This window comes from Thrips palmi, unplaced genomic scaffold, assembly GCF_012932325.1.
Source record: "Thrips palmi isolate BJ-2018 unplaced genomic scaffold, TpBJ-2018v1 HiC_scaffold_2, whole genome shotgun sequence".
In the NCBI taxonomy this organism is placed as follows: domain Eukaryota; kingdom Metazoa; phylum Arthropoda; class Insecta; order Thysanoptera; family Thripidae; genus Thrips; species Thrips palmi.
In genome coordinates this window covers 7,326,864-7,354,809 of record NW_023144629.1, presented here as the reverse complement: position 1 = coordinate 7,354,809, position 27,946 = coordinate 7,326,864, and the positions used below count along the sequence as shown (strand labels likewise).

At 61.9% G+C, this 27,946-nt stretch overlaps 1 protein-coding gene across 1 annotated transcript in view; it reads left to right on the top strand.

Moving 5' to 3' along the window:
- LOC117647458 (proteoglycan 4-like) overlaps nt 1-27,946 on the top strand; it is a 103,127-nt gene that overhangs the window by 6,652 nt on the left and 68,529 nt on the right. The window contains exon 2 of the mRNA XM_034389202.1: nt 27,763-27,927. Coding sequence (XP_034245093.1) covers nt 27,763-27,927 — 165 coding nt within the window. The remainder of the gene's footprint in view (nt 1-27,762; nt 27,928-27,946) is intronic.

Here is a 27,946-nt window from a genome sequence, read left to right as displayed (position 1 = left end):
AGCGAGTGAGACATTAGGTCGTCCGGGACAGGCCGCCAGCGGGCGTCGCTCTGTCTCTCTCGCACCCCTGCGGGACGCCCCGTGAGTGCGACAGAGAGAGAGAGAGAGAGAGAGAGAGAGAGAGAGAGAGAGAGAGAGAGAGAGAGAGAGAGAGAGAGAGAGAGAGAGAGAGAGAGAGAGAGAGAGAGACGCTCGGAATCCGCCAGGCGAAGGTCGCGGCGAAAGGGGCTTGCCGGCGTGGCTGGCGTGGCTAGCGTAGCCCTTGCGGGCGCAGCCCTGGTTTGCTAGTGTAGCGCAGCGAGCCGCTGATGATAGTGACTCACTTATCTCTGGGCAGCCGTTACGCGCTCCGACGCCACGAAATGCTTTCTATCTGCGACGCCGCGACGCCGCGACCCGCGTCGCGTAGCGTCGCGTAGCGTGTCATGTGTGAGTGTGTGTACAGTCCACGCCAAAAGCGAGCCGAGCGCGGCTGGCAGGAGGGCCACTGCCCCGCCCCGCCCGCCCCGCCCCGCCGACCCAACCGGGGGGCGCGGCTCCGCGCGGCACGCAGGCCCTGGCGTGGCCCGCTCTCTTGCTTCGGGTTCCTCCCCTCCCCTCCCCGCGGCCTCTCCCCGCCCCCTCCCCTCCCGCCCTCCTCGCCCCGGTCAACGACCTGCCCCGCTGCACGTGCTCGCCCCCTCCCCTCTCCTCCCGCTCTTTTCGGCTGATGCCCTCTCTCTTAATGGTTTATTATATTTTCGGCGTGTTTGGATCACTACATTGCGGCGTGTTGTTGTTGTTGTTGTCGTATCGATTCGCGCCGCTTGTTGTTGTTGCTGCGGAATCGATGCCGGGGATGCAGTTTTCACACGGAATTCGGAGCGCGTGGCGTGGCGTCGCGTTGGCCGGGTCAGGACGCTGAATGCTTCACGCGGCCAGTGGCTTATTGCCGGGGACATTCACTGCAATCAACAAGGACAGCAGCAACAACAACCCTCTGCGCGGCCCTGTACACTGCGCGTCGAAAAAAGGCCCGCCGTTGGCTGTTCAGAGCCGCGCTCAAAGGCTGGCGCAAAGGCTGGCGCAAAGGCTGGCGCAAAGGCTGGCGCAAAGGCTGGCGCAAAGGCTGGCGCAAAGGCTGGCGCAAAGGCTGGCGCAAAGGCTGGCGCAAAGGCTGGCGCAAAGGCTGGCGCAAAGGCTGGCGCAAAGGCTGGCGCAAAGGCTGGCGCAAAGGCTGGCGCAAAGGCTGGCGCAAAGGCTGGCGCAAAGGCCGGCCGCGTCACGGCGCCGAGGATGTACCGCCAGAAAGGTTCTGGAGCCGTTGTTTTAATTGTTGATGCAACAGTTTCCGCGAGCAGCGTTCTGGAAGAGCGCGCGAGGGCGGCGTGGGTTGGTTTTAAGGTGCACCGCGTGCGGTGGCGTGCGGAGGGGTTTGCAGCGTCTGTACGTTGCACCCAAAAGAGTGTTCTCAATAGAAACTGTTCATGGCCCTGCAATCAGACATAATGACTTTAAGACAATGCACTGTAAATGTCTTACGGTGAAAGGCTGCACCAACATAACATTATGGTGGAGATTTTCTCCATAATACCAACGAAATTAGTCAAAGTGAATTATCAACGGTTCGTTATGAAGTCAGATGCACCACCATGACATTTTCACTATAATATATGGAGAATCTTCACTGTACAACATTTAGAGTGTGTTTTGCGTATCTTTGAAGCTCGTTCCTTTGTTTCGGGTACATGGAATACGACTATCCGTGAATTCTGAAATATTGAGTTTACAATCCCATCCTTTTTTTGGCGTGCGACCGGCCAAAATGGGGTTGCGACCCCAAGGTCGGCTGCCGCTGCTTAAAGCGTTTACAGCGTCCACGACCTTTGTACAAAAAGCACCAAATTAGTTGAAAATCATTTAGTTTGCGGCCAAGGCGGCAAGGCCCTGCCAGAGGCATCACTTGGCAGTGCACTGCTAAACGTGCAACCCGAACGTTCCCCCGACGTGGTGCTTGCAGCGCTCTGGCCAAGGGCCGCCGCGGCGCACTGCACTGCCTGGCGCGGCGTTGTGAGGCGTCCTGTTGAACTTTCAAGGAGTTTTGCCGTACCCTTTCACTTTTCTCGCTGTGGAAGGGGATAAGGGGGAAGGGGGGGGGGGGACTACGTGAGGCGCGGAGGGGCGCCCGGCGGGCCCGGCGGGCCAGTCCACTGGTAACGGTGCTTCTTGCCTCTCTGCCGCCATGCTGCCGCCATGCTGCCGCGCTGTTGTCTACAGGGTGTGTCGCGGACACTGCGCCCGAACGTTGCTGCTGCGGCAACGGCCGAGGTGGAAGGAAACGGCCCTCAAGCTTCCCGCCTCTAGTTTTTGAAAGTTTCGCGATTAAAAAGAGCCCCGAGTATTATTGATTGTTGGGAGCCGCGGCGAAGTCGGTCCAAGTTCGAGATGTTTTATTCAAGTTTCCGGAGTGGTGTCGAGGTTTTGATTTCCTTCGGGGCGTCCATGTTTGATTAGGTGTTCGAAGCTGAACGTTTTCGTGCCTCCATCTCTGTCTTGCTCAGCACCTCCTGAGTTGCTCGTCGCAGCCTCGCGTCGCACAGTGGGCCAGAAGACCGGTGGAGGCGGCAAAACTTTAGAAGCGTTTTGAGCTCCAGAGTCGCTAAACGGGACTCAAACCGATCGTGTGACCCCACCAATGGATTGCTCTCCGAACGAGGCATCCATTGGTGGGGTCACACGTTCGGTTCGAGTCCCATTAAGCGACTCTGGAGCTCAAAACGCGTCTAGAATTTTGGCCGCCTCCAGCGGTCTTCTGGCCCACTGTGCGTCGTGCGATTGCCGATTGCTTTGGCCCCGGAAGCCCATTACAGCGCCAGCGGCAGACCGACCGTGTTTCTGAAATCGCGTTTTGCTGTCCTCCCTTCGGATCACTGGGGCAGGTGCCAACGAATCTTCCGAGTCCAGTATCCAATTTGGGTGCGAAACCGGCGAGTGGACGAACAGACAGGCGGACAGACAGGCGGACAGACAGGCGGACAGACAGACGGAGACAGAGGTGTAAATTCGGAGCCCTGGCGGCCGCTGGCACTGGGCCGAAAACCGTGGCCGGCCGGCCCAGGCGGCCCAGGCGCCACCCGCGGACGCGTCAGTGTGTCTCTCTCACACCCGCACGGGACGCCCCACGAGTGCGAGAGAGACAGAGAGAGAGGCCTGGGAAGCAGTCGGCCTGGCCACGGCGCTGCCACACTGCACTCGCTTTGCATCGACGTGCATCTCATTCTCACGGGTCGCGTTGTCATTTGACTATCGGAAAAGCTCGGCGGGGCTGGGGCACTGCGAGGCGAGTCGCTCGGTGCCCCGGCTAGGCTCGCAGAGCGCTGTCTTCGACTCGTAGAGAGAGAAGGGAGAGAGAAGAGAGGGAGAGAGAGAGAGGGAGAGAGAGAGAGAGGGAGGGAGGGAGAGAGAGAGAGAGAGAGAGAGAGAGAGAGAGAGGGGGAGGGAGAGGACTCTGAGAATCAGTGTGCTGGACTGGCGCGGTGCGACGCTGAGGCCGCCACGACTCGCGACGCGCCGCCTGCCGCGAGGCTAAGTCCGCGCTGCACGCGACCTTGGGGCTGCGGGGGCCTTGGGCCGGCTTGGTCGCAGAAGCGCTGGAGCTAGCGCCCACAGTGGAGGCCCAGGCCCAGCCCAGGCATAGGCCAAGCATAGCCCAGGCACACGCCCAGGCCGCATGCGAGGCGAGTTGGCCGAAAGTTTGTTGTTGACTCTGGCGGCCCGTTCGATAATGACGGGTACACCGTGATAAACAAACAGCCGCCCTTTTCAGTTCTGGGCGCGAGTTTTTAATGAATTCGAGGCTCGTCTCCCTCGGTTACTTGATTTCGGCGGGAGAGTGTCAAAATGAGGTACGTGGCCCGGGCCGCCAACCACCGCCCCCCGCCCGTCCCCCAAAGGCCCAAAGCAAACTTTCTCTTTCTCAACAAAAACAATGATTGCCTTCCCAAACAAGTCGTGCTGAAATCATGAGACGCCGCATCTCCATGAAGCACACTGTCAAGAAGGCGAACGTGTCGAGACGAGGCTTGTCCTTCGGCTGCAAACGTCGCTCTGTCTCTCTCGCGCCTGCACGGGGCGCCCCGTGAGTGCGACAGAGACAGAGCGACGACTCTCGGAATGAGTCTGCTGGCGTCTCGGTGAAGAGTGCGGCGGGCTCTTCCGGACGGAGGGGCATGGCTTGTGTTTGGCTGGTAAACTCCCCAGGCATTGATAACCCGCTCCGCCACTGTACTCTGCGGGCCGAGTAGTGTACTTGTGTACGCGGGCGCATTTGGCAAGGGCATGCTAATCGCGAGTACGCAGTGTGGTGGCGGGGCTCGATCGGGATCGGGCTCTCGTCTTTAAGGCCCGTGCCTTAAGGCTCCCGAAAAAGCAGCGTGCCGAGCGCATCTGTGCTAGCCGCCAATTTAGCAGCACACCTTAAAAACGCGCGCCTTCGATAAAAATAGAATACGTTCTGGGGCGAAGTTTCAGAATGGCTCTCTTCGATGATGGTCATTGTTTAAACTTCCCATTTTTAAAACTAAATCGCGGTTCTCACACTGTGCATTTTCAGGCGCACTTCGGAGTACTATGTGCTTAGCAAGTATCGTAGATGAGTAACCAGGATGATGCGCGTCAGCTGTGTGTGTGTGTGTGTGTTTTGAAGTTTGCAGCGTACTGTATAGGTTGTGTGCCCAGCGCAAATTTAAACAGTCATATTCATAGCGGAGCTTACGGATACTCTCTCATCGAACGAGTCGATTTCGTCTCCATATATTCGGCTGCACATCTCCATCCTGGTGGCTGGGCAGATTGGGATACAAATTATTTTACTCTTACTAGATTTTTTTGGGGAAAAACGTTGTCAACCCAGTGAGAAGGTGGGCGTGTGATGCCTCTCTTATCTCCCACACACTGCGAAACGAGACCGCGTCCCGAAAGTGTGTGACAACGCGTGCATGCACCAGTTAAGTCATGTGTGAGTGTGTGTGTGAGTGTGTGTGTGTGCTAGACGTGTTCGGCTGTCACTGTCATTACTCTGCAGGCGTGGTGGTGTTCCACGTGCAACGTCACTGATGCACGTGTGGAGGCCGTGGCGGTCACACTGTCGTGTCACTGATGCTATTGGGTCAGGCGGGTCACGCGTTTTGAGCTCCAGAGCCGCTAAATGGGACTCGCGCCGGACGTGTGACCCCACCAATGGATTCCTCTCCAAACGAGGAATCCATCGGTGGGGTCATACGCTCGCTTCCAGTCCTGTTTAGTGACTCTGGAGCTCAAAACGCGTCGAGAGTTTCGGCAGCCGACGCCGGTCTTCCGGCCCACTGTGACGCTGTCACTGACGCTGTCACTGACGCTGTCACTGACGGGCAGCACGCGCCGCACGGCGTGGGAAACGGCGGGCGTGTGATCACGCCGAGACAATCCTGTGACGTCACGAGATGCGGCTCCCAGGCCCCCCATTTCCACGCCTCTTCCTCCTTACTCTCTTTCTCTCTCTCTCTCTCGCCTGCTCCTCTCCTCTCGTCCCTCTTTTTCCTCGTCCAAGCACCGTGGGCCCGCCCCCTCCGCCCCGTCCCGTGGGGCCCAGTGGGGCCACGCAGCGGCCTTGGTTCGCCCTACTTGCGCCCCCGCCCCCCGCCCCCCTGGTGCCGCCCCTGCCGCTGTGCCCACCAAACAGGGCGGCTGGGGTGGTGTGAGCCCTGGCCGCCGGCTCGCAGGGCTTGCAGGGCTCGCAGGGCACCAGCTGGGCCTGTGAGGGCCGTGGACTGACGCGGGGCCCGGCCGGTCCTGCAGGGTCCACGGCGCGGCCCACAGGGCTGGGCTGCGCGCTGCGCGGGCTGCGCGGGCTGGGCCTACTCGCGGGGAATCGATTTGGTAGTGGCAGCCTGCCCGCCTGCCTGTGCCCAAGGCACGCCAAGGCACTGCTGCCGGCCGGCCGGCTGGGCCCAGCGCCGACCCGCTGCCTAATGGCACGCCCACGCGTCGCGGGACCCGCGAGGGGGCCTCGCTCTGTCTCGCTCGCACCTCCACGCCCCGCGAGTGCGAGAGGGAGACGGTGCGACGAGCCACAGTGGGCCAGAAGACCGGTGGAGGCGGACAAAACTCTAGACGCGTTTTCAGCTCTAGAGTCGCTTAACAGGACTCGAACCGAACGTGTGACCCCACCAATAGATTCCTCGATCGGAGAGCAATCCATTGGGAGGGTCACACGTTCGGTTCGAGTCCCGTTTAGCGACTCTGGAGCTCAAACAGCGTCTAGAGTTTCGTCCGCCTCCACCGGTCTTCTGGCCCACTGTGCGGGCCCTGGGTTCGGCATCAGCGAGCAAGGCAGCAGCCTCTTCGAGGCACACGGCCCCTTTGGAGACATGCAGGTCTCCGACGTTGATCGCCCGTCGCTCAGAGACGGGCAGCCCAAAGTTGGGTTGGGGCGCTGCGCAGCGCGACCCGGAGATTACGCAGTGTGGTTGCATGCCAGCGCCCTGACAGTTCGCGGACTTACGGTGAAGTACGGCGGCCCTTGGGCGGACTGCGCCCAGCGCGGCCCTGCGCCGTGAGCGATGTGGCATGACTCACGTCCCGGGTGAGTAACGCTCCTTACGGCCAAATAACCGTGATTTACCTCGCGAACATGTTATGCATGCATGTATGCTCTCTTACAGTGAAGTAAGCGTGCTTGTACACTCCAGCTGGTGCGTAACGCCGTGGACACTGCCTCTACAGTGCAGCGAGCGTGCCTGTACACTCCAGCGCGACACTGCAGCTAACTCACAACATGAGTGCACGTACATGCAGGCTCCCGATGGAGCTCACTTTGTGCATTATGGATGCTGCCTCTCGCTAGGACCCGAGGACGCTACAGGCCGCTCCCCTACCCACGCGCCGTGGGCCGGAAGACCGGTGGAGGCGGCTAAAATTTTGAGGCGTTTTGAGCTTCAGAGTCGCTTAATGGGACCCGAACCGAACGTGTGACCCCACCAATGGATTGCTCTCCGAACGAGCAATCCATTGGTGGGGTCACACGCTCGGTTCGACTCCCATTTAGCAACTCTGGATCTCAAGATGCGTCCGGGATTTGGACCGCCTCCGCCGGTCTTCCGGCCCACTGTGCGCTGTCTAGACCAGCGAGCCGGGCTGACGCGCGCCTTTTCCTCGTGGCCCTGGGTTCGAGTCCCTCCTCCTGCCGAAAGCGACACACGTTCCGCGAAACGCTGCATCCTCCTTCTTTTTTCATATCCCTCCGATTCTCCTGCATTAGACTCGCGCGCGCTCATGCATGCGGCCGTGCTTCCCGGCAGCGACTCCCTCTGCGATCGGCCGATCGACTGATTGCGAGAGTCGTCTTCGTCGCTCTGTCTCTCTCGCACTCATGGGGCGTCCCGTTAGGGTGCGAGAGAGGCAGAGCGACGGAAACGCCTCTCGGAATCAGTCTGCGGGCGCTGGCAGCGCGCAGTGTGTCGACTTGCATTTTAGGCAGGAAGGTTGTCGCTCTTTCCTCTTTGCCGCGGGATGCCTGTGCCCCCCCCCCCTCCCCCACCCCGCCATCAAACAGCCCAGGGGCTCCACTCGGAAGCCCCGGACCATTCTTTCCGATCTCGTTATTCCGCCAAATATAATTTGTTACCGGTGCCTCGATGCCGCGTCGGGGTGGCCCAGATCCTCCTGAGAAAAAGGAAAGAGAAGACAACGTGGCGCTTGCGGCGCTTGCGGCGAGCCGACGGCGTGGGCCCACACAGTGGGCCAGAAGCCGGTGGAGGCGGCCAAAACTCTAGACGCGTTTTGAGCTCCAGAGTCGCTAAATGGGACTCGAACCGAACGTGTGACCCCACCACTGGATTGCTCTCCGAACGAGGAATCCATTGGTGGGGTCACACGCTCGGTTCGACTCCCATGTAGCGACCCTGGAGCTCAAAACGCGTCTAGAACTTCGGCCACCTCCACCGGTTACGGTCTTCTAGCCCACTGCGTGGTGGGCCCTGCGTGGTGGGCCCTGCCAGCCCCCTAGGGGCGGGGTGGGGCCTAACGACGCGGAGGCCGCTTTGTTTTGGTGGCCGCCAACCCCGTCCCCGCCGAGCCCCACCAGCCCCACCCCACCCTCTTCATCAGCCGCCCGCTGCGCCGCGCGGCCACGCTCCGCCACTGCGTGGGTCCGCCGTGTTGTGCGGGGCGGCGTGGCGCGGCGGCGCGGCTAGGCGACTCGCGGGGCCGTGGTGCCAGGGCTGGCGGGGCTGGCGGGGCTGGCGGGCCGGCGGGGCCGGGCCTGCGGGGACTCGCCGGGGCTGCGGGGGCCTCGGCCGGGGATCGATGGGCCGGTGCCGCTGGCTGGAGATGGGGGTGGGTTGGCGGGCCTGGCGGGGCCTGGCGGGGCCCGGCGGGGCTCGCAGGGCCGCATGGGCCCTGGGTAGCCCTGGGCGGCGCGCCGCGGCGACGGCGGGGGTAGTGTACGCCGGGTACTGCACGCTCCCCGCCAGCCCCGACAGTCCCGACACCCGCAGAGGGAAGCAAAAAAAAGAGTTCTAGGTCACCGCCTGTGCTGGGCACGGCGAACCTAACGGCCGTGCGCTTCGCCGCCCTTGCAGAGGCACGCCCCGCCCCGCCCCGCCGGCTGAAATTCCAATTTCCTCCCGGCGCCCGGCCCGGCCTGGCGGCGCTGCGCGGCGAAACTGGCTGCCGATTCGATACGTCCTTGTGATAAGCGGATTCGCCGGCGAGGCTCTGGCCGGGCCTCGCCACGCCACGCCACGCCTTGCCACGCCCGCAGCGCGATGCGTCGGTGCCCGGCTCGCTGTGCGCCGCTCCGGGGTCCTGGGCGATGTCCGAGCCGACTCTGCTCCCACAGTGTAAAGCGTTGCTCGTAACCAAAAGGGCCTAGCAGGCCGCGTAGAAGATCTTTTTCGACCTCTGCGTTGCCTGTTCGATTTCTGCGCAGCTCTCACCAGCGAGAAGTGGGTGGATGGCTGACTCGCCGAGCTCGCCGTGGTGGCCATCCCTGTTATTAGCGTGGATTGCGCCCTTCAGGTGCCCGCCCCGCCACGCCCCGCCACGCCTCACCGCTAAGCGGGCTTCGGCCACGAATGGCTTCGGAATGCAGCCCGGGGATGACCGCGCCGCCCCGCCACGCCCCGCCACGCCCCGCCCCGCCACGCGCCGCCACTATTAGGGTCACGGCGGATTCCGACGGGCCGAGCCGCGGCCAGGATTGACCTCGTGAACCTCGAGTTTGCGATGTTGTCGTGACACCTTGCGGGCGGCATGGGTGTGCCTGGCCTGGCCTAGTGTGCCGCCTCGTCGTATGCTGATCTCGCGCTGCCCTCTCTGTCTGTCTCTCTAAAACTCTCTCTCTCTCTCTCTCTCTCTCTCTCTCTCTCTCTCTCTCTCTCTCTCTCTCTCTCTCTCTCTCTCTTTCTCTCGCTCTCGCTCTCTCGCTCTCTCGCTCTGTCTCCGGGCGTGTTCGTGCGTCCGCGCACGTCCGCGCCCACGCTCCATCTTTCGTTGTTGTGATCTCCCTGCGACTGCATCTTCACACAGATTGGCGCTTTTTCTGCGTAAGCGAAGCCACGCGGAAAAATGTCAATTTCCCGGTGACTGTCTCTGAACATAGGAGTTGTAGAGTATTTGTGTTTGTGGGAGGATTGGTGAGGAATCCATTGGTGGGGTCACACGTTCGATTCGAGTCCTGTTTAGCGACTCTGGAGCTCAAAACGCGTCTAGATAGTTTTGGCCGCCTACGCCGGTTTTCTGGCCCACTGTGCAACGCCGCTGCACCCGCCGCGTCTAGCCGAGTCTCCCTGGCCGAACCGCCGGCAGCCCGTCCTGCAAGTCTGTCCCTTCCCCCCTCCCCCCCCCCCCCCGCCCCTCGCGGGGGAGGAGTGCTCTTAACCCGCGGCGGGTATATTTAGACGGCCGCGTCCACTTTTGTGCGAAGGTATTCTAGCGTCGCGCCGCGGCGCCGGGGCCTGTGTATCGGCAGGTGGACGGACAGAGTGACGGCCGGTCTGACCCACAGACGGGCGGACAGACGGGCGGACTGACAGACGGACCGGGAAAAGACACACGGCTCCGCGCAGCTCCGCTGCATCGCTCCACGTTCTTTCGGCCGCGAAGCCGCGAAGGATAGACTCTAGTCCGCGCTAGGCTCGGCCGGCTCGGCACGGCCCGGCACGGCTCGGCGGCGAAGCGGCGAAGCGGCGAACAGGTATTTATAGGGCAAAACGTCAAGGCTATCCACAGTCCGCACACAGCGTGGCGCAGCGTGGTGGGGGCGTTGCGTGCGAGCCGCGTGCGTGTGTGTGTGTATGTATATGTGTGTGTGTGTGTGTGTGTGTGTGTGTGTGTGTTAGTGTGCGTGAGAGTGTGCGTCAGTGTTTGTCTGTGTGTGGGCTACGCGGCTACGCGTTCGGGGCTCCGGTCGGGGGCTGCCACACGACGCACAGTGGGCCAGAAGATCAGTGGATGCGGCCAAAATTCCAAAAGCGTTTTGAGCTTGTAGGTCGAACCGAACTTCTTCTGACCCCATCAATGGATTCCTCGTTCGGAGAGCTATCCATTGTTGGGGTCACACGTTCGGTTCGAGTCCCATTTAGCGACTCCAGAGCTCAAAACGCGTCTAGAGTTTTGTCCGCCTCCACCGGTCTTCTGGCGCACTGTGAGACGCCTCCTGCACCGCCACGGCCCTGCCCAGCCCAGCCCAGCCCAGCCCCAGGACCGGACCGGACGGGGTACCGGGTACCGCGTACCGGACCTCCGAGCATCCCAAACTGCTCGAGCCTCCGCGGCCCGAATCCGAGGGCTCGTTGTGCCTCCCGCTCACACACTGGACACTCCGTGAGTGTGGCAGAGTCGGGCGGCTGCAGACAGCTCCATGCCACTGCACTGTGAGCATTGGTGGGGGCACACGTTCGATTCGAGTCCCATTTAGCGACTCTGGAGCTCAAAACGCATCTAGAGTTTTGGCCGCCTCCACCGGTCTTCTGGCCCACTGTGCGTCTCCGTGCGAAACCTCTCTCCCCTCCGGCCGCCCCTCCGCGCCGTGCCTGCACCAGCGCCGCAAAAGAACCAGTTGACGTTCAAGTCGGGGATTGGGCGGTGGTAAATCCTCTGGCGCTCGGCAAGTCGAGGCATTCAATCCCCGACGCGGCCGGATAAGAGTGTTGCTCTTCGGGCTGAATATTTACCCCGAGTGGACGCGGTGCTTCTCCAGCAGTGGAGTGGCTTCCTTCTCCAGCGGAGTCGTCGCTCTGTCCCTGTCGCACCTCAGGGGACGCCCCATGAGGTGCGAGGGAGACAGAGCGACGAAAACGCGGGCCGGCGGGCGGGCAGTGCAGCGGTGCATAGCTCGGGGCTCGCGGCCGCACCGCGGCACCGCGGCACCGCAGCCCAGCGGCGTAGCTACACTGTAGCGGAGGGACCGAGCAGTCTCAGGTGGAATGAAGCCAAGGTATTCAGTGGATGAAAGTCAACGGCCCGCGCGGAAACCAGGTCACGGCGCGGCGTGGCGGGGCGTAGCGCCGCGTGGCGGCTGCAAGCAGGCTGGCTGGCAGACCGGCTGGAGCGGCTGGAGGGGGCTGGCCGGGCTGGCCTCTGGAACGAGCCCAGTTCTCGCTCCGCGCCTCGCCGCGCCACGCCACGCCACGCCCCGCCACGCCGCGGCAGGCCGCGTTGTGTTTGTTTCGGTCCACCGGATTCGGGCGACAGCGACGGCGCGACGGGACAGCGCCCCGCTCGGCCACAGGCGAGCCAAAGGCTGTCTTCGGCCGCCCCGTTCGCTCGGCGTTTAGCTTCGGACTTTGCCGTTTGGACGGAATGCCGCGAAACGTCAGGCCCTGGCTAGGACACCGTCGCGTCACGGTGCTGGAGAATCTCGCTGTCTCTCTCGCACCCTTACGGTGAGACGCCCCCCGAGTGCGATAGAGCGACGAAAGCACTGTTGGGAATCGGCCTGCTGGAGGCGATCCCGCGGGATGCTCGCCTCCAAGGACGCAAAGGCGTGGATCTGCTTGCATCGGCTTGCATGGTGCCCACTGAAAATCGTGTTTTGGGCCGATTTTAAGCATCCACTGCGTCAGATCCGAGGCGGTATTTCGTCCTCCCTCAACGGGCAATTGGTCTTTGGACCTTCCTTTAGCATGCCTTTGTTACGGAGTGCGATTATCGGCCTTAGTTTGGGGGCAGTATTGCCTCAAAGTTGATCAAAACGATCACAAACGCCTTTGAAAAATCGTGTTTTGGGCCAACTTTTAAGCAGCCACTGCGTCTGATCCGAGGTGTCCCTCGGTCTTTCTCAACGGGCAATTGGTCTTTGGACCTTCCTTTAGCATGCCTTTGTTACGGAGTGCGATTATCGGCCTTAGTTTGGGGGCAGTATTGCCTCAAAGTTGATCAAAACGGTCACTAACGCCTTTGAAAAATGGCGGGAGAGCGACGCTGACAGGGATTCTTTGGAATGAGTCTAGTACCGCGGCGCCTCGCTCAGAGGGAGACAGCAGGAACTTGCTTGGCGCTGGCAATGCTCGAGCCACAGTCTAGCGGTACCCCCTTGCGTAACGTTGCCCCCCCCCCTTTCCACGTTGTCGTTACGGCCGGAAGTCGAGCGCGGCGCAGCTCCTCCGAAAGCTCCTCTCTAGCGGCCCTCCCCCCCCTCTCCGCAAAAGGCACCAAAATGCAACGCTAGGCCGCACTCTGCTGACTCAGGCAAAATAATAAAAAAAGCTCACCATTACACACGAAGATGTTGCACAATTTTATAGACAAGTCGTCGCGTCGCTTATATTTTCGTACTCTGCTGTCGTCTTCCTACTACCCTCCTCTTGTGGTACCATAAGAAGCACGTGCTTCCTAAATTTACTGAAGCAACGTAAATCTAAAATTCCGCAATTAAAAATTCTCACGAGAATTTAGTTGATCAATTTCCGCTGCGTACTTGATTTCCTTGTTTTTCCGAGAGTCCTTATCTGGTTGGTATGCTGGTCGTCGCTTCTTAACGTTCGGTCCTCAACGAAAAGTATCTAAAAGTGCCTCCACCGCTGGGTGTCCGCGGCCCGGGTGGCAACCCTGCTTTTACGCGGCATACACGCGGCAGCCGTAAACGGAGCCGTGTGGCAACCCTAGGCCAACCCATGCACTGCGATTACGGTTATGGTACAAAGTTTTCCAGACGTAACGAGCCAAGTTTCTAGGTTTCCACTCGCCACCGCTGCCGGAGAAAGTTTTCCCAGTGGTGGCGCGGCTCGCGCGGCTCGGCCACCTGTAAATTTCAATGGGATTCAATTTATAGGCGTGCGAGTCAAGACTGTCGCCTCCGTTTGAGTCATGGCCGCCCGGGGCACGATGGCAAGCTGGCAAGCCGCAATGCTCTCGTCGCTCTGTCTCCGTCGCACCCATGCGGCGTCGCGGCGTCCCGAGAGAGGCAGAGGTTCGGCATGACGAATGAAAGTAAAGGCTTAGTTCAGTTAAGGAATCACCAAAAGTGCGAATTGAAAAGAACTAGTTTACCGAATGCAAATTGAAAATAAATCCCAAGTGCGATATGAAAAGAAACACACAAGTACCAATACCACGTCCTAAGAGTAACCTGACCTCTTGAAACGTCAAAATAGTTTACTGTTCTTCTTTTGTGGTTGCCATTCGCTCCCCCTCTCTCTCTCTCTCTCTCTCTCTCTCCGGCGTGTGCATTTATACACCTAGGCTGCCCCTGCCGCTCTTGGCGCCACACCACGCCGCGGGGATGCGGCGGCGCTCGGGACGAGGAACACGCGGAAGCAGTGTCTGCAATCGGCTCGGCTCGGCTCGGCTCGGCTCGACGGTGCAGTGTGACTCAGAGACACGCGGCGCGAAGCTCTGCCGCGCTGCAAACAAACTGAAAAACGAGGAAAAAAGAAGGAAGGGGACAGACACACTGGGACCGCTAGAACGTCCTCGAGTTTTTTTCTATTTTTCTTTTTGCGTCTATTGTCCCTGCTTCTTTTCGCGCTTTTCTGCCGAAACGTAAGGCTGGTCTTCGGCGTGAGCCTCCCGGACGAGGGCCCTGGATGACGCAAAAGCTTTCACATCAAAACAACTTCTTTTATTTTTAAAGTAATAATTGTTGTTGTTGTTTATGATTTGAGACTCAAAGGTGCGTCTCGCGCGCGGTACGCGCTACGAGTGTTGACGCAGGGGCATCGATGACGATTTGAGAAAATAGAACTTCGAAATGAAGTTCTCGCCATATGTGTAGCGCCCTGGCGCCAATCCGTTCTTGAGATGGGATCGAGCCCGCGAAGTTGGAAACATTTTCCGGCCAAGTTAACACTGCCTGCTCCAGTCCGGCCGTGCCCTGCGCCGGCGAATACCTGGCGGCGTGGCACAGTGGGCCAGAAGACCGGTGGAGGCGGCCAAAACTCTAGACGCGTTTTGAGCTCCAGAGTCGCTAAATAGGACTCGAATCTAACGTCTGACCCCACCAATAGATTCCTCGTTCGGACAGCAATCCATTGGTGGGGTCACACGCTCGGTTCGAGCCTCATTTAGCGACTCTGGAGCTCAAAACGCGTCTTGAGTTTTGGCCGCCTCCACCGGTCTTCTGGCCCACTGTGCGTGGTCCGGCGGCGCGGTCCGGTGGCGCGACGTGCGCTGGATCGACCCGGCCGACCCGGCCCGGCCCGTCTGGTTGCGTCTGGCCCGCTTGGTCCGCCTGGCCGGCCAGGGAGACAGAGAGAGAGAGAGAGAGAGAGAGAGAGAGAGAGAGAGAGAGAGAGAGAGAGAGAGAGAGAGAGAGCGGCCACGCCGCATTCCAGGCAGAGCCAGGCAGAGCCAGGCAGCGCCACGACTCGACGAGAAAGCGCCATTCAGTAACGCGCTGTTTGGGGTGGACGCCCACTCACTGCGGACCACGGCGTGGCGGCCGGCGTGGCGGACGGGGGGCGTCGCTAAGGCCGTGCCAGGCCGGCTGGAGGCGCTGGAGGCACTGCCGGAATGCCGGGCAGGTGCAACGACACCTGCAGGCGCCTGCAGGCCACCGGGAGTCGCTCTGTCTCTCTCTCTCGCCCAGTGCGTGCGAGAGAGAAACACCGACGGCATGGTGGCTCAGAACCACCCCTGGGCTGCGGCCGGCCGCCGACTGGGCCTCGGACTGGAAGTGGGTCTCGAGACGGCCTGGCGGAGGGCTGCGGCACGCCCCGGGGACGTCCAGGATGCCGTCGGCCTGCGGACGCTCAGCTTGCCCGCCAGAGCCCCTGGAGGGCAGGCAACGCGCGCGCTCCGGTGCGTCGCGGCAGCAGTGTAGCCTACCTCGCAGGCGTCCCGCCCCGCTCGCCGCGCTGCTCGCGCCGGCAGCTGCGGAAACCATTCAGGTGGTGGATGCACTCGCGACTGAGTGCTCCCGAATGCGCCGGTCCCGATGCAGGCGTCACAGGCGTCACACGAAGCGCGGCCGTGCAGACAACCAGAGGCGGCAAAGGCGCCAGCAGCACGACGGCGTGGGTGTTGACGCCGACGCCGTGCATGCGACGCTCATCCCGACGCTGGGCGCGGGGAGGCTGGGGCTCCGCGTCCTTGCTCGATAAGTCCACCGTAAACAGGGCGTCGAACTCGCGGGGGCGGGCCGGGGGCGGGCCGGGGGCGGGCCGGGGGCGGGCCGGGGGCGGGCCGGGGGCGGGCCGGGGCGGGCCGGACGGGGTGGTATGGGTACGGCGCGGGCTGTAGACGGATGACTGTCGCCGAACTCGACTTGCAGAGCCACCCCGATGGCGGGCGGGACGCTGCGGCTTTCAAAGACAGCGCTGTGGTGTGTGTGTGTGTGTGTGTCTGCCTGTCTGTGATGGCGCCGGGGTGGTAGCTCCGTCGCCGTGGTGCGAGGCTGCGAGACGGTGCGCGCGAAGACGCTGGTCGCGGCGCCGCGGCGCTGCGGCGGGCCGACGCGAGGCCGGGTTACACTGTGCCGTGCTGGCGTGCTGGCCGCGCGAGGGGCCCCGGCCCCCAGCCCGCCCGAGCAATCCAGCTGAGTGTAGAAGGCCGGGTTGCACTAGGCCGCGGCGCCGCGGCGCGTCGCCGTGGTGGGGGGCGGCCGGCGGTACAGGTGGTGGGGGTGGGCCCGGCGAGCCGCCCGTCTGCCGGAAGGGGTGGGGGAAGCCGCCCCGGCTCGGCTCGGCGCCATCGCCTGTTCCGGCTGGGCCCGGCTGCGCTCGGCTCGTCACCGGCACCAACATGGGCCACAGCCACTAGTGCCGGCACGCCAGCACACGCCAGGGCAGACGGACCGGCGCGCTCGACGCCGGCGCTTCGGACCCTCCGGCACCTTGGACCTCCTGGTGCACCGGCAGACACTTCGTGACTTGGTGCTTGCTCCGTGTTCAAGTCGGCCGTCGCGGGCACACCGACGCCGGCCCGGCCGGGACCCCGTCGGCACCGCCCCGGCGGCGCGGGCAGTGCCTCGGGCCCGCGGTGTCCGGTGTCTGCGCGGCATGGCCACGCATTGCTGCCTTGATTGGTCCGTTTAAGGGCTTTAAAGAGCCCCTTGCCCCGCGGAGCCCACTCGTCTGAACGCGTCACGTGGTTTGAGCACTGTAGAAGCCTTAACTGCGACCGTCCTTGCGAAGAACAGTGCAAACAAAAATACTTCGTAATTCACGATCTAGTTATTCGCTTAACCAAAGCTTGTCTCTATGATACGTAAATTATATTTGTACAATTTGTTTACTTCGTCTCATATAATTTGGTCATGTAAAATTTGTCGTGCGCGGAATCACACGAATCCGTGCGATATTTGCGCATAATTTGAACGAGAATTGTGTGTTGAGACTTCTTCCTGAAACTATTGCACAGAAATCCAGTGCGTGTGTTCAACATGCGCGGTAGGGTTTCCCCAGCAAGTGAAGATGCAGTGTGTCACCGCCTCGCTTGTTCGGCGCCTCTGTCGTCCCGGAGCGGGGCACCCGGAGGCGCTCCGGAAATTGACGTTCCCTTCGCTGCTCCGCTCCCCACCGTTTCCTATTTTGCCGCCAATCTTGCGTCGAAACAGTCGCCGGCCGGAACAAGGCCGGACTCCGCCTGTGCTGCCTTGAGTGCGAGAGAGACTCTTTCGCATCAGCGCAACATGATCGTTCAAGGTCACGTAGTACAAAACTGGGAAAATACATACTTATTTTTTGCAATAATGGTTTGTCAAAAGCAGAATGGTTGCCTGGTTTTTTTTTACAGTGTGGGTCTAGCAGGCCCGGACACTGTGTTGGCCGTGCATCCTCTAATCTCGCCTCCCGTCGTCCGGATCCCTCCGTTCTCCTCTTTCTGCCCGTCCCTTTGCTTCCTTTCCACCCCTTCGTCTTGCCCCACATGCTCCATCCCTTTCCCGCCCCCACCTGGCCCTAAATTTCCCCGTCCCACCCGGCGACCTTCCCCGCCCACCTGCTGTGCGGCGGCCCAACCCCTGCACGCCCTTTTCGCGTACTACCCCCGAAGCCTCCCCTCCCCCCACCTCTCCCCTCCCCAGTGTCCCCGTCCGCTAATGAGCACTCCCCACCCCATCGGAGGACCGCAAAAGACAAAAAGAAGCTCGAAATGAGAGTCTGGTTCCGAGCGCTCTCTCTCTCTCTCTCTCTCTCTCTCTCTCGTCCTCAATGGACGTAATGCCTCTCTCTCTCTCCCTCTCGAGGCCCTACGTCCATTGAGGACGAGAGAGAGAGAGAGAGAGAGAGAGACGCATTGCCATTGAAGGACGAAGAAAACCTCGTCCCCGCAGGTGGCGTGTAATGAGTTCCCGCCGCCACACCACTGCGAAAAAAGGGGGAAAGGGGGTGGGGGGAATTCTCGACGGGAAAAGTTTTTCCTCTCCAAAAAGTGATATAAATTAAATGTCGACAACGCTGCCGAGGTACGACCGAGTCGCTCCGCGGCGCTGCTGCAGAGCGTGCTCGCCGCGCGCTGGGATCGGGTAGGGTGTCGGGGGCGCCGCCGCGGCTGGGGGCGGTGGGGGCGTGGCGGGGGCCGCGGTGGGGGGCCGCGGTGGGGGGCGGCGGGGGCGGCGGGGGCCCAGCTAGGGGATGTGAAGAAGGCCGCGAAGAGGTCCGGGAAGCAGGGAACGGCAGGAGGTGGCTCTAACGGCCTGGCGTTGCTATTGCTGCCACCACCCCGTGCGGGCCGTACGGCCACCACTACCGCGCCAGCGCCACCGAGCCGGCTCTGAGGTGGGTGGGCCTGGACGGCCTGGGCCTGGACGGCCTGGCAGCGGGGCAGCGTTACGGCATGTGCGCCCTGCGCCCCGCCCCGCCCCGCCCCGCCCCGCCGCGGACAGTAGGTCATCGGTAGGCAGCGCTCTGGACGCGCGTGCCTGCGGGTTGCCTACCCTCCGGTTGGCGGGCGCTCGCCGCTGCCTCGCCCGCCGGCCCGGGCAAGGTCCCGTGTAGCTGCGAGAGAGACAGAGCGACGGAAACGACTCTCGGAATGAGTCTGCAGGCGTCACGCTCTGGAGGTCCCGAACCCCGTCTGACTGGCTGTGTTTTCGTGTTGCAGGTGAGACTCGCTGGGTGTCGCCGAGAAGAGAAGCCGGCGGCTGGACGCTGCCTCAACCACCAAGGACGCACTGAGTACTTTTCGTCAGTGCGACGACGACAAGTTTTGGGAAGGCAGGAAGTCGTTAGAGTCTAGCGGTTAGACCCTGCACCCAGAAAACACTGACATAGCAATACACGCAAGACTCGTGCAGAGTTTTGCTTTGCACCTCGACTGACGATCCTTCACGTAAACTTTGGAGTGTGTGGATTTTCTGCAGTTTCCTCGAGTGAGCGCGCTGAAGCGCTGGGCGAAGGCGCGGCCCCGCGAAACCCTGACCCCTTCATCCTGGTCTCTTGATCCTTGAACCCGATGAGTCCAGAACTCCCCCCCCCCCTTCTTTCTTCCCCGCGGCTCGCGGCTCGTGGATCAAAGGGGCCCGGAATATTAGCAATAGCAGTGGCCTCGCACCGACCGAGTCTCGGAGAGCCGCGCACAGTGGGCCAGAAGACCAATGGAGGTGGACAAAACTCTAGACGCCTTTTGAGCTCCAGAGTTGCTAAATGGAACTCGAACCGAGCGTGTGACCCCACCAATGGATTCCTCGTTCGGAGAGCAGAGGGTCACACGTTCGATTCGAGCCTGGTTTAGCGGCTCTGGAGCTCAAAACGCGTTTCGAGTTTTGTCCGCCGCCACCGGTCTTCTGGCCCACTGTGAGCCGCGGAGCCTCGGCTGCGTCTAATTCAATCTAACCCCGTCGCACTTTCATCCCGCTCCAAAATGGATTTTCTACCCGCGGAAACGGGCGCGCCGCAGCGCCGCGCGCCTCAGAGGCGGCGGGCTGATTTGCTTTCGATTCGGCGCGGGCCGGCTCACTGTCACTCCTCGTCACTTTGTCACTTTGTGGTGCTAATGGCGTTGTGACGTCACTGTCCGGAATCCCCTTGTCTCGTTATCACCGATTACCCTATATTTTTTGCGGGCGAAAAAAAAAAGCTCACCGTCGACCGTTTCGACAAACTTTGCTGCAATACTGCTCCCAAACTGAGGTGGCTAATCGCACTCCGTAACAAAGGTGTTCTAAAGGAAGGCCCAAAGAGTACCCACCCGTTGAGGGAGAACGATTATCCGCCTTGGATTAGACGGAGTGGCTGCCTAAAGTCAGCCCATACCAGGATTTCTGCACATTTGTTACCGTTTCGACAAACTTTGCTGCAATACAGCCCCCAAACTAAGGCGGCTAATCGCACTCCGTAACAAAGGTGTTTTAAAGGAAGGCCCAAAGAGTGCCCACCCGTTGAGGGAGAACGATTATCCGCCTTGGATTAGACGGAGTGGCTGCCTAAAGTCAGCCCATACCAGGATTTCTGCACATTTGTTACCGTTTTGACAAACTTTGCTGCAATACAGCCCCCAAACTAAGGCGGCTAATCGCACTCCGTAACAAAGGTGTTCTAAAGGAAGGCCCAAAGAGTGCCCACCCGTTGAGGGAGAACGATTATCCGCCTTGGATTAGACGGAGTGGCTGCCTAAAGTCAGCCCATACCAGGATTTCTGCACATTTACCGTTTGATTATTTCCCCATCACAGCAAAAGTAACGCCTGGGAATCCCAGGTGGTTCCTGGAAAATGTCCTTTCTCCAGGGTGGGTCTAGGAATCCCAGGCGGTTCCTGGAAAAATGTCCTCTTGCCTGGGTGGGTCTGGGAGCCCCAAGCGGTTCCTGGAAAATGTGCTTTTTCCTGGGTGGTTCTGGGAATCCCGGGCGCTGCTTTTGCCGTGTTGTGTAAGGCGGCTTGAAAGAAGCTTAAAGCGTAGAGATAAAAACAAACCGGGGTTTTTAAAAAAATGAGCAAAATACCACATTGCACAGTTTGAAAGCGGCAAAAAGCGAGCCGTAAAATGAAGTTGATTTGGTTTCCGATTGGAGGCTGGCCGAAGCCGAAAGGACAACGGACGGGCTGCGTCGTGGGGTAGACGGCACCGGGCGGCACAGGGCCTCGCGATGCGCTGCGATCCTTGCGGAAGGCGGGTCGATACGGGACGGGGCGCCCTCCGACCCCTCTCGCCCTCCCCCACCCTCCCCTCCCCTCCCCCGCCCTCCCGAAAGGCTCTGGACCCGCGCGAAATGCCTGGCGAGGCCTAGCGTCCTTTGGCCTTGCCGGGTATTGGGCTACTCGCCCCCTCCCCCCTCCCCCTCCCCGTCGCCCCGGCGACTAGCACGCTAGTGAAACTCACGTCACGTCTCTGATGTGGTCTCGGGCCGACCCCGGCCGCCGTGCCGCCGTGGCGCCGCGGCGCCGTGGCCGGACTTTGAAAATGTTTTCCTCCGGGCCGGCAGTGCCCCGGCAGTGGCCCGGCATTGGCAGTGCCCTAGCACTGGCCCGCCCGGACTCCCGGGCCCCGGCTGATTGTTTTCCTTGCGGGCCGAGCGAGAGGGGAGGAGGACGCGAGCTCGCTCTAATTTCTGCTGGATTTGGACGGCCGACGCACAGCACAGTGGGCCAGAAGACCAAAGCAGACGGCCGAAACTCAAGACGCATTTTGAGCTCCAGAGTCGCCAAACAGGGCTCGAACCGAGCGTGTGACCACACCAATGGATTCCTCGTTCGGAGAGTATTCCAATGGTGGGGTCACACGTTCGTTTCGAGTCCCATTTAGCGACTCTGGAGCTCTAAACGTGGCCAAAAATTTTGGCCGCCTCCACCTGTCGTCTGGTCCACTGTGTGTTCTGTCTCTGAACGGTTTCAAAACCGAAAAAAATCGAATTCAATTTTTTTTTTGCGCCACCCTGGTCCGCAGTCTGATCCGTGCGAGTGTCGCTTAAAGCTCTACTCCCTTTCCTTCGCCGCGCGGTGACGCGGCCGACTGTACCCGTGTGCAGCGAGCTGCATCGCGGTGCAATGGAAAGTGGAATGCGACTTTGCTTATCTCGCGTGCCAGTTCGCGCGCCGCGAGGGAAGGGCCCCAATAACTGATACCGCCAATCTCCGCGTGGACGCGGCGGCGCGGCCCGTCGTGCCGTGTTCCGAACGAGTTTGTTTCCGTGTTCCAGTGGAACGAACCCATTCTCTCGCGGCGCGCACTCGAGCGGATCGCGAGAATGGAACTCCCTTCCCCACAAAAAAAAACAAAAACAACAACAACAAAACGAAACCGCGCGCCTCGCGCTACACGGATATGTTTCGGTGGGGCGATTGTTTATACCGGCCGGATGACACCCTGCAGTACATTTCAGCCCCCTATTGTCCAGTTTTTTGTCCAGCCTCGCTCGTGTGTGTGTGTGTGTGTGTGTACGTGCACCAGCCGGACACACGCACCGCTACGCGCTATGTGGGCCACGAGAGGGGAGGCTGCCGGTCGTGCCGGACCGGGATGAGGGGCGGGGGGCGGGGCGGGGTGGGGCGGGGCGGGGCGGGGCGGGGCGGGGTGCGCTCGGGGGCGGCAATAAATTACATCTATATGGAAATGGGGGCGTGGCGCGGCGCAGAGACGCACCGGGCCGCTGGAAAGGAGGAAAAAAATGGGGCGTCGTGGAAGGGGGTGGGGTTGGCCGGGGGTGGGGGTGGGGGTGTCGGGTGCAGGGGCGCGGCGTGGCCCGGCGTGGCGTGGCGAAGGGCGGCGGCGGAGCGGGCCCTCTCTCTCTGCGCCTCCCTCGCTTGGAACTTGAAATTGGAGGGAGATAGAGAGAGAGAAGAAGAGGGAGGAACTAGGTCACTCCCTAGGCCCTCCCTCCTAGCCTACGCAGGCTCAGGTGCGGGATGCGGTGGTAGGTTGTCGCAGGGCTGGCTGGCTGGCTGGCTGGCTGGCCGGCCGGCGCGTTCGGTTTCCCTTTCAAGTCCGGCCGGCTGGTACCTGCCGGTGCTGGCTCAGCGGTACCGGGACCCTACCGGGACCCCACCCTGCCCACGCTGTTAAAACGTCGGCTGCCAATCGATTCCCAACTGTGCCCACGACGGTCTTTTCCACCTGCAGGCCCAGCGCCAGACCTCTTCGGTTCGGTCAGTGTGGAGGGTGGCTCCTGGTGAGGTGGTCGCAGGCACTCGCCGCGGTCGAGGTCCTGGCCTCTCCGGACTCCACCCCAGCCCTGGGGCAGTCCTTGGCACCCTGGGCGGGCCTTGCTGGCAGCCCTCGGCAGTCCTCGGCAGTCCTTGGCAGTCCTTGGCAGTCCTTTGGCAGTCCTTGGCAGTCCTTTGGCAGTCCTTTGGCAGTCCTTTGGCAGTCCTTGGCAGTCCTTTGGCAGTCCTTGGCAGTCCTTGGCAGTCCTTGGCAGTCCTTGGCAGTCCTTTGGCAGTCCTTTGGCAGTCCTTTGGCAGTCCTTGGCAGTCCTTTGGCAGTCCTTGGCAGTCCTTGGCAGTCCTTTGGCAGTCCTTTGGCAGTCCTGGGGCGTCTTCCCGCCGCCCTGTAATGATGCTGCTTGTCTGCCGGTGACAGCGGGCGGGGCGGGGCGGGGCGGGGCGGGGCGGGGGGGGCGGGGTGGGGCGGGGCGGGGCGGGGCGGGGCTGCAAAGACTCATCAACGCCGACAAATAAACTCATTAAACTGCCCCCCTCCGCCGCCACCCCGCCACGCGCCCAACCCTTGCGAGGAGCCGTCTAATATCGCAGGCATTTTAAAGGGCCCGGCGAGGCTTGCCGATGGCCTTGCCGAAGGCTGGGCCCTTGACGCGGAAGGGCCGTGCGGGTCAGCCCGGCGTTAGCCTCGGCCTTAGCCCTTGAAAAGCGTTTGAAATGCCGGACCAAACAAGGCGGCACGGCATTGCCCTCGTTACCGGGTTCTTGTTGGCGGTGCGGAGCGGTGCGGTGCGGAGAGCCAAAAGGACGGGGGATTGCCGCAAAAGCTCGTCGTCACCTCCACGTCTCTCTCTCTCTCTCTCTCTCTCTCTCTCTCTCTCTCTCTCTCTCTCTCTCTCTCTCTCTCTCTCTCTCTCTCTCTCTCTCTCTCTCTCTCTCTATCTCTCTCTCTCTCTCTCTCTTTCTCTCTTTTCATCCCGGGTGCCCTGGACGTCCCAGTCCAGCCTGTAATGCTTTCAGTGTATGAGACTAACTACCACCCCCAACCCCCCCGAGCTGTCTGCCTGATTTATGGACATCCCCTTTAGGGCAGATCTATAGGCGGAGCAGTGTACCACCCTCGCAAAAATGTGTTGAAGGGCTGCCGATTGAACTGAAGCCGGCATCGACATGTGCCGTTTGGGGATTTCAACTCGCAGTGTACCGCCGAGTGCCACTCCGGGAGACACAGCGACGATGCTTGTTCGGAGCCAAAAACAGCTACCGCTTTTTTGGCTCAAACGAACTCAGCCTGTGTGTTCCTCTGTCGTTCGTGTTGGTGCAGACTGACCAACCAACCCGGTGCATTCAGGAGGAAGGCGCCGCTCCTGGAGGGTGGTGCTGGAGCGGTGCGCGCCCGGCCGGGCCGGGCGTCCGCATCGTGTGATAGGGCCTCGCGGCCGCGGTGGGGCTTCACCGGGCTTCGCGGCCTCAAAGCGACCTGAAAGTGTTTGCCCCGGCACGGCCCGCCCGGCCGGTGCACGGCTAGGGATTCAGTGGCATAACACGATGCGCAGCAAGGGGTGCTAGTCCCTGCTGGCGGCGCGGCGGTCATCAGGGGGAGGAGCCAGTGCCCCAGCCAGCCAGCCGGCCGTGCAAAGTTGGTCAAGATTGTGTAAAATTTGGGTTAAAAGTAAGTCGTGTGAAGTATACTGGGCCCTTGAGGGATACCTGGGGCTAGGTTGGACGCAGTCGGGTTGGACACATTGATAGCTTTCCGAGGCGGGCGCTCAAATAAGCAATTTAATTATTTGTAACCGATAATTATTTATAATTTCCAGCAATCAGTGATTTTCTATTAATCAAAATTAATCGCATGTAGCAGCACCGGCCTCGCCAAGGGGCTCAAAATGGCGAACCTCCGTTTGAAGGGACTGGCTCTCCAGGGGCCCCCCGCACTCCACCCGCCTTGCGGCCCTCCGCGTTGGCAGTATAGGTCCGCCGTCCGTCCAGCGCGCCGCAGCACGCCGCAGCACGCGAGCCCGGGCTGCAGACTGCGACGGGGCCGACGGGGCGGTGCAATCGGCCCGTCCATCGCGTCGGTGGCGGTCTTGGAGGCCCCGGGGGTCACGCGCCGCGCACCTGGTCAATGGCCCGCGCCGCGCGCTGCACTGGGGGAAGGGGGTGGGCCGCCACCCGCTGGTCTGCCGCCGCCGCCGCCCTCTTCGGGGAAAGTGCGCGCCACTCATACGCGTCTCTGTTTTCTTTCCATTCCTGGCCCGGGACCGACCGCGCCGCGGCTGTGCGCTTGTGTGTGTGTGTTTGTGTGTGTGTGTGTGTGTGTGTGTGTGTGTGTGGGCGCGCGCGCGCGCGGTGGGGTGGGTGGGTACGCAGGCTCTCTAATTGGATCCGGTGCGGTGTTCCCCACTCGCTGCCCCCCTCCCTTTTCCCCCAGGCCCGGCGCGGCCACCGGAGACACCCCGTGAGGGGGTGGGAATCAAATACCTCACCTTGGGCATGCCGTGCCGTGCCGTGGCGTGGCGTGGCGAGCCGCGTGGATCGAGAGGGTGTGATAAGGTAGAGGGTGGCTGCTCATAAAAGAGCCATGCTTCGCATGCCGCCCCCTCCCCTCCCCCCGCCGCCATCGACGCTGGCAGCCCTGGCGGCGGGGGGCACGGCGGGGCCGGGCGGGGCCCCTTTGTTGAATTTATTTCGCGCAGGAGGCGCCGTGCGGGGGCGGCGGGGGCTGCACAGCGCTGGGTGCGTACGTGTGTGTGTGTGGGTGTGTGGGGGGTTCGGACCGCGGCGTGTGCCATCGCGCCCGAACGCCTAGTGTCCCGTCGTCTCTCTCGCACTCGTGGACGACCCACGAGGAACGGCGAGGACAGCGGACTAGACCAGCGTTACGCTATACGTGGACGATATGTTGGCGCGGCGTCTGGAGCTGCTGGGGGGTTGTGGCGGCGAGGCGGGGCGGCGAGGCGGGGCGGCGAGGCGGGGCGACTCGGGTAGCGGCGGGCAGACGGAGAGCCCCCAGGAGGGCAGGCAGCCGGCTGACGTTTGCGTCTGGCGGGCTGGCCTGGCGTCCGGGCGCTCCCCGCCACACTGTGAGACGTTGCCGTGATCACCGAGAGCGAGGACGAAGAGAGCTGGTAAAAATGTGTGAGTGCTGGGAATCGATCGCCCGAACCGCACTTGCATTCCGGATGCCTTAGCGCTCTCGGCCACCGCGATCTGTGAGGAGTGCTGGGTGAGGCATCGGGTTTGATCTGCAGTGGAAATAGCCAGTCTACAGTCAGTCCTCTACCCTCGGGTTTTGACTGACAGCCTATGCCACTGTTTGTGTTTTTGTTCTCGCCCTGATTTTTAAATTTTCCGCGGTTCGCTGGCGGGGAGGCGAGGGTTCGTCAAAGGCGCGACAGAGAAAAGGGGGAGGGGGGCCTCGCTGCTTGTTAACGACCCCACTTGTCTCTCTAATTATCGGTGCCGGCATTAAAACAATTGGACGCGCTTCGATCGGAGCCTCGGCCGCGGTGTAGACAGACTCGGCCTGCGGACGGCCAGCCCTGAGCCCTGCTGGTCCCGGAGATGGGGCGACAGCCGGCAGTCGCTCGTGAGTTTGCTGACTTGTCAAGTGGACGGTTGTTGCACCGTGCTACCGCGCTGGCAGGCTGACTGACCTAGGTCAGGCCCGCCGCTCTTTGTGTTGTTGTTGTTGTTGTTGTTGTTGTTGTTGTTGTTGTCGTGCCGCGGGTCGCGCGCGGGGTGTCGCCGCACTGCAGGGTATGTCCGCGCGGCGATACTCCGGCGGTGAGACACACATCCGGCTGCAGTCCGATTCCACTTTGCCTCGTCGCTGTGTCGCGCGCACCCCCGCGGGGCTGGGGCTGCCCCCGGAGCACGAGAGAGACTGTTTGCGATCGCTCCGAAGAGGGACCATAGGCCACGCGGCTCGGCGCGGTGCCAATGAAGAATGAACAGCAACACGTGGTTGGTCGAGCCGAGGCCCAGGTGGGCGTGGTGCGGCGAGCGGCGTGCGGCGTGCTTGCAGTGTGCCGGTCCGGTGCGGCCGCCACCCCCCGCCGGCACGCCCCACCGAGCTTGCCTTGCATCCCCACAGGCGGCGCCAGTGTGCCAGCGTAGCCCCAGCGTAGCGTAGCGCCAGCGCGCCACCCGGCCGGCGCCGCGCCACGCCGCGCCAAAGCGTGCCGCCGCCGCGTGCTGCCCCCTGGCGGCCGCGCCGCCAAGCGCCGCCGACCACCGGCACGACACTGGCGGGCGCGCCGAGGGAGGGCGCTTCCTGCGTGCTTCCTGGGCCTTCCAGGGCCTCCAGCTCCAGGGCCTCCAGCTCCAGGGCCTCCAGCTCCAGGGCCTCCAGCTCCAGGGCCTCCAGCTCCAGGGCCTCCAGCTCCAGGGCCTCCAGCTCCAGGGCCTCCAGCTCCAGGGCCTCCAGCTCCAGGGCCTCCAGCTCCAGGGCCTCCAGCTCCAGGGCCTCCAGCTCCAGGGCCTCCAGCTCCAGGGCCTACAGCTCCAGGGCCTCCAGCTCCAGGGCCTACAGCTCCAGGGCCTCCAGCTCCAGGGCCTACAGCTCCAGGGCCTCCAGCTCCAGGGCCTCCAGCTCCAGGGCCACAGGGCCTACAGGGGAAGGCCGCGTGTTATTGTGCCGGGAATTGGATTTCGTTTAGTAAATACGTAACACCGAAGGGCGAAGGGCCTCGTGGGGCCGCCCCGCCCCGCCCCCTCGGCGACGTGCCTGCGCACAGTGGGCCAGAAGACCAGCGGAGGCGGCCAAAACACTAGACGCGTTTTGAGCTCCAGAGTCGCTAAACAGGCCTCGAACCGAACGTGTGACCCCACCGATGGATTGCTCTCCGAACGAGGAATCCATTGGTGGGGTCACACGTTCGATTCGAGTCCCGTTCAGCGACTCTGGAGCTCAAAACGCGTCTAGAGTTTTGGCCGCCTCCACCGGTCTTCTGGCCCACTGTGCTGCGCCATGGCCATGGTCTCCTCATGAAATACACATGGCGGCGGTTTTCTCCGCGAATCGATGACGTAATTTATGGAAGCGTTCCCACGAGGCCGCGGGGGAAAGCCGGAAAAGCCGGGGCACAAATTGTAGCCTTCAAGTGAAGTCCAAGGCCGCCGCGGGAAATTTTCAATAAATGTCACAGTTCCCATTGTCTTTATTTGAAATGTTGGCACTTCTTTTTCCAAAACTTCAACTTTTTGTGATGGTTTCTTTTGTGGTTTGTGCGCTGAAGTCTGACACTGGCGTTGCTCGTGTTGCAGGTGCTGGTGGAGTACGACGACATGATCTGGCAGCGACGCGAGTGGATCAGCGTGTACCAGGAGGGCATGTTCCAAGTGTTCATGGTGGAGCACACCCTGGTGTGGGGCAGCCGCCTGGACCCCAACGACTACCGGAACTCCACATGCGTCGCCTGGCCGGCACTGGTCAGTACTCGGTGCCTAG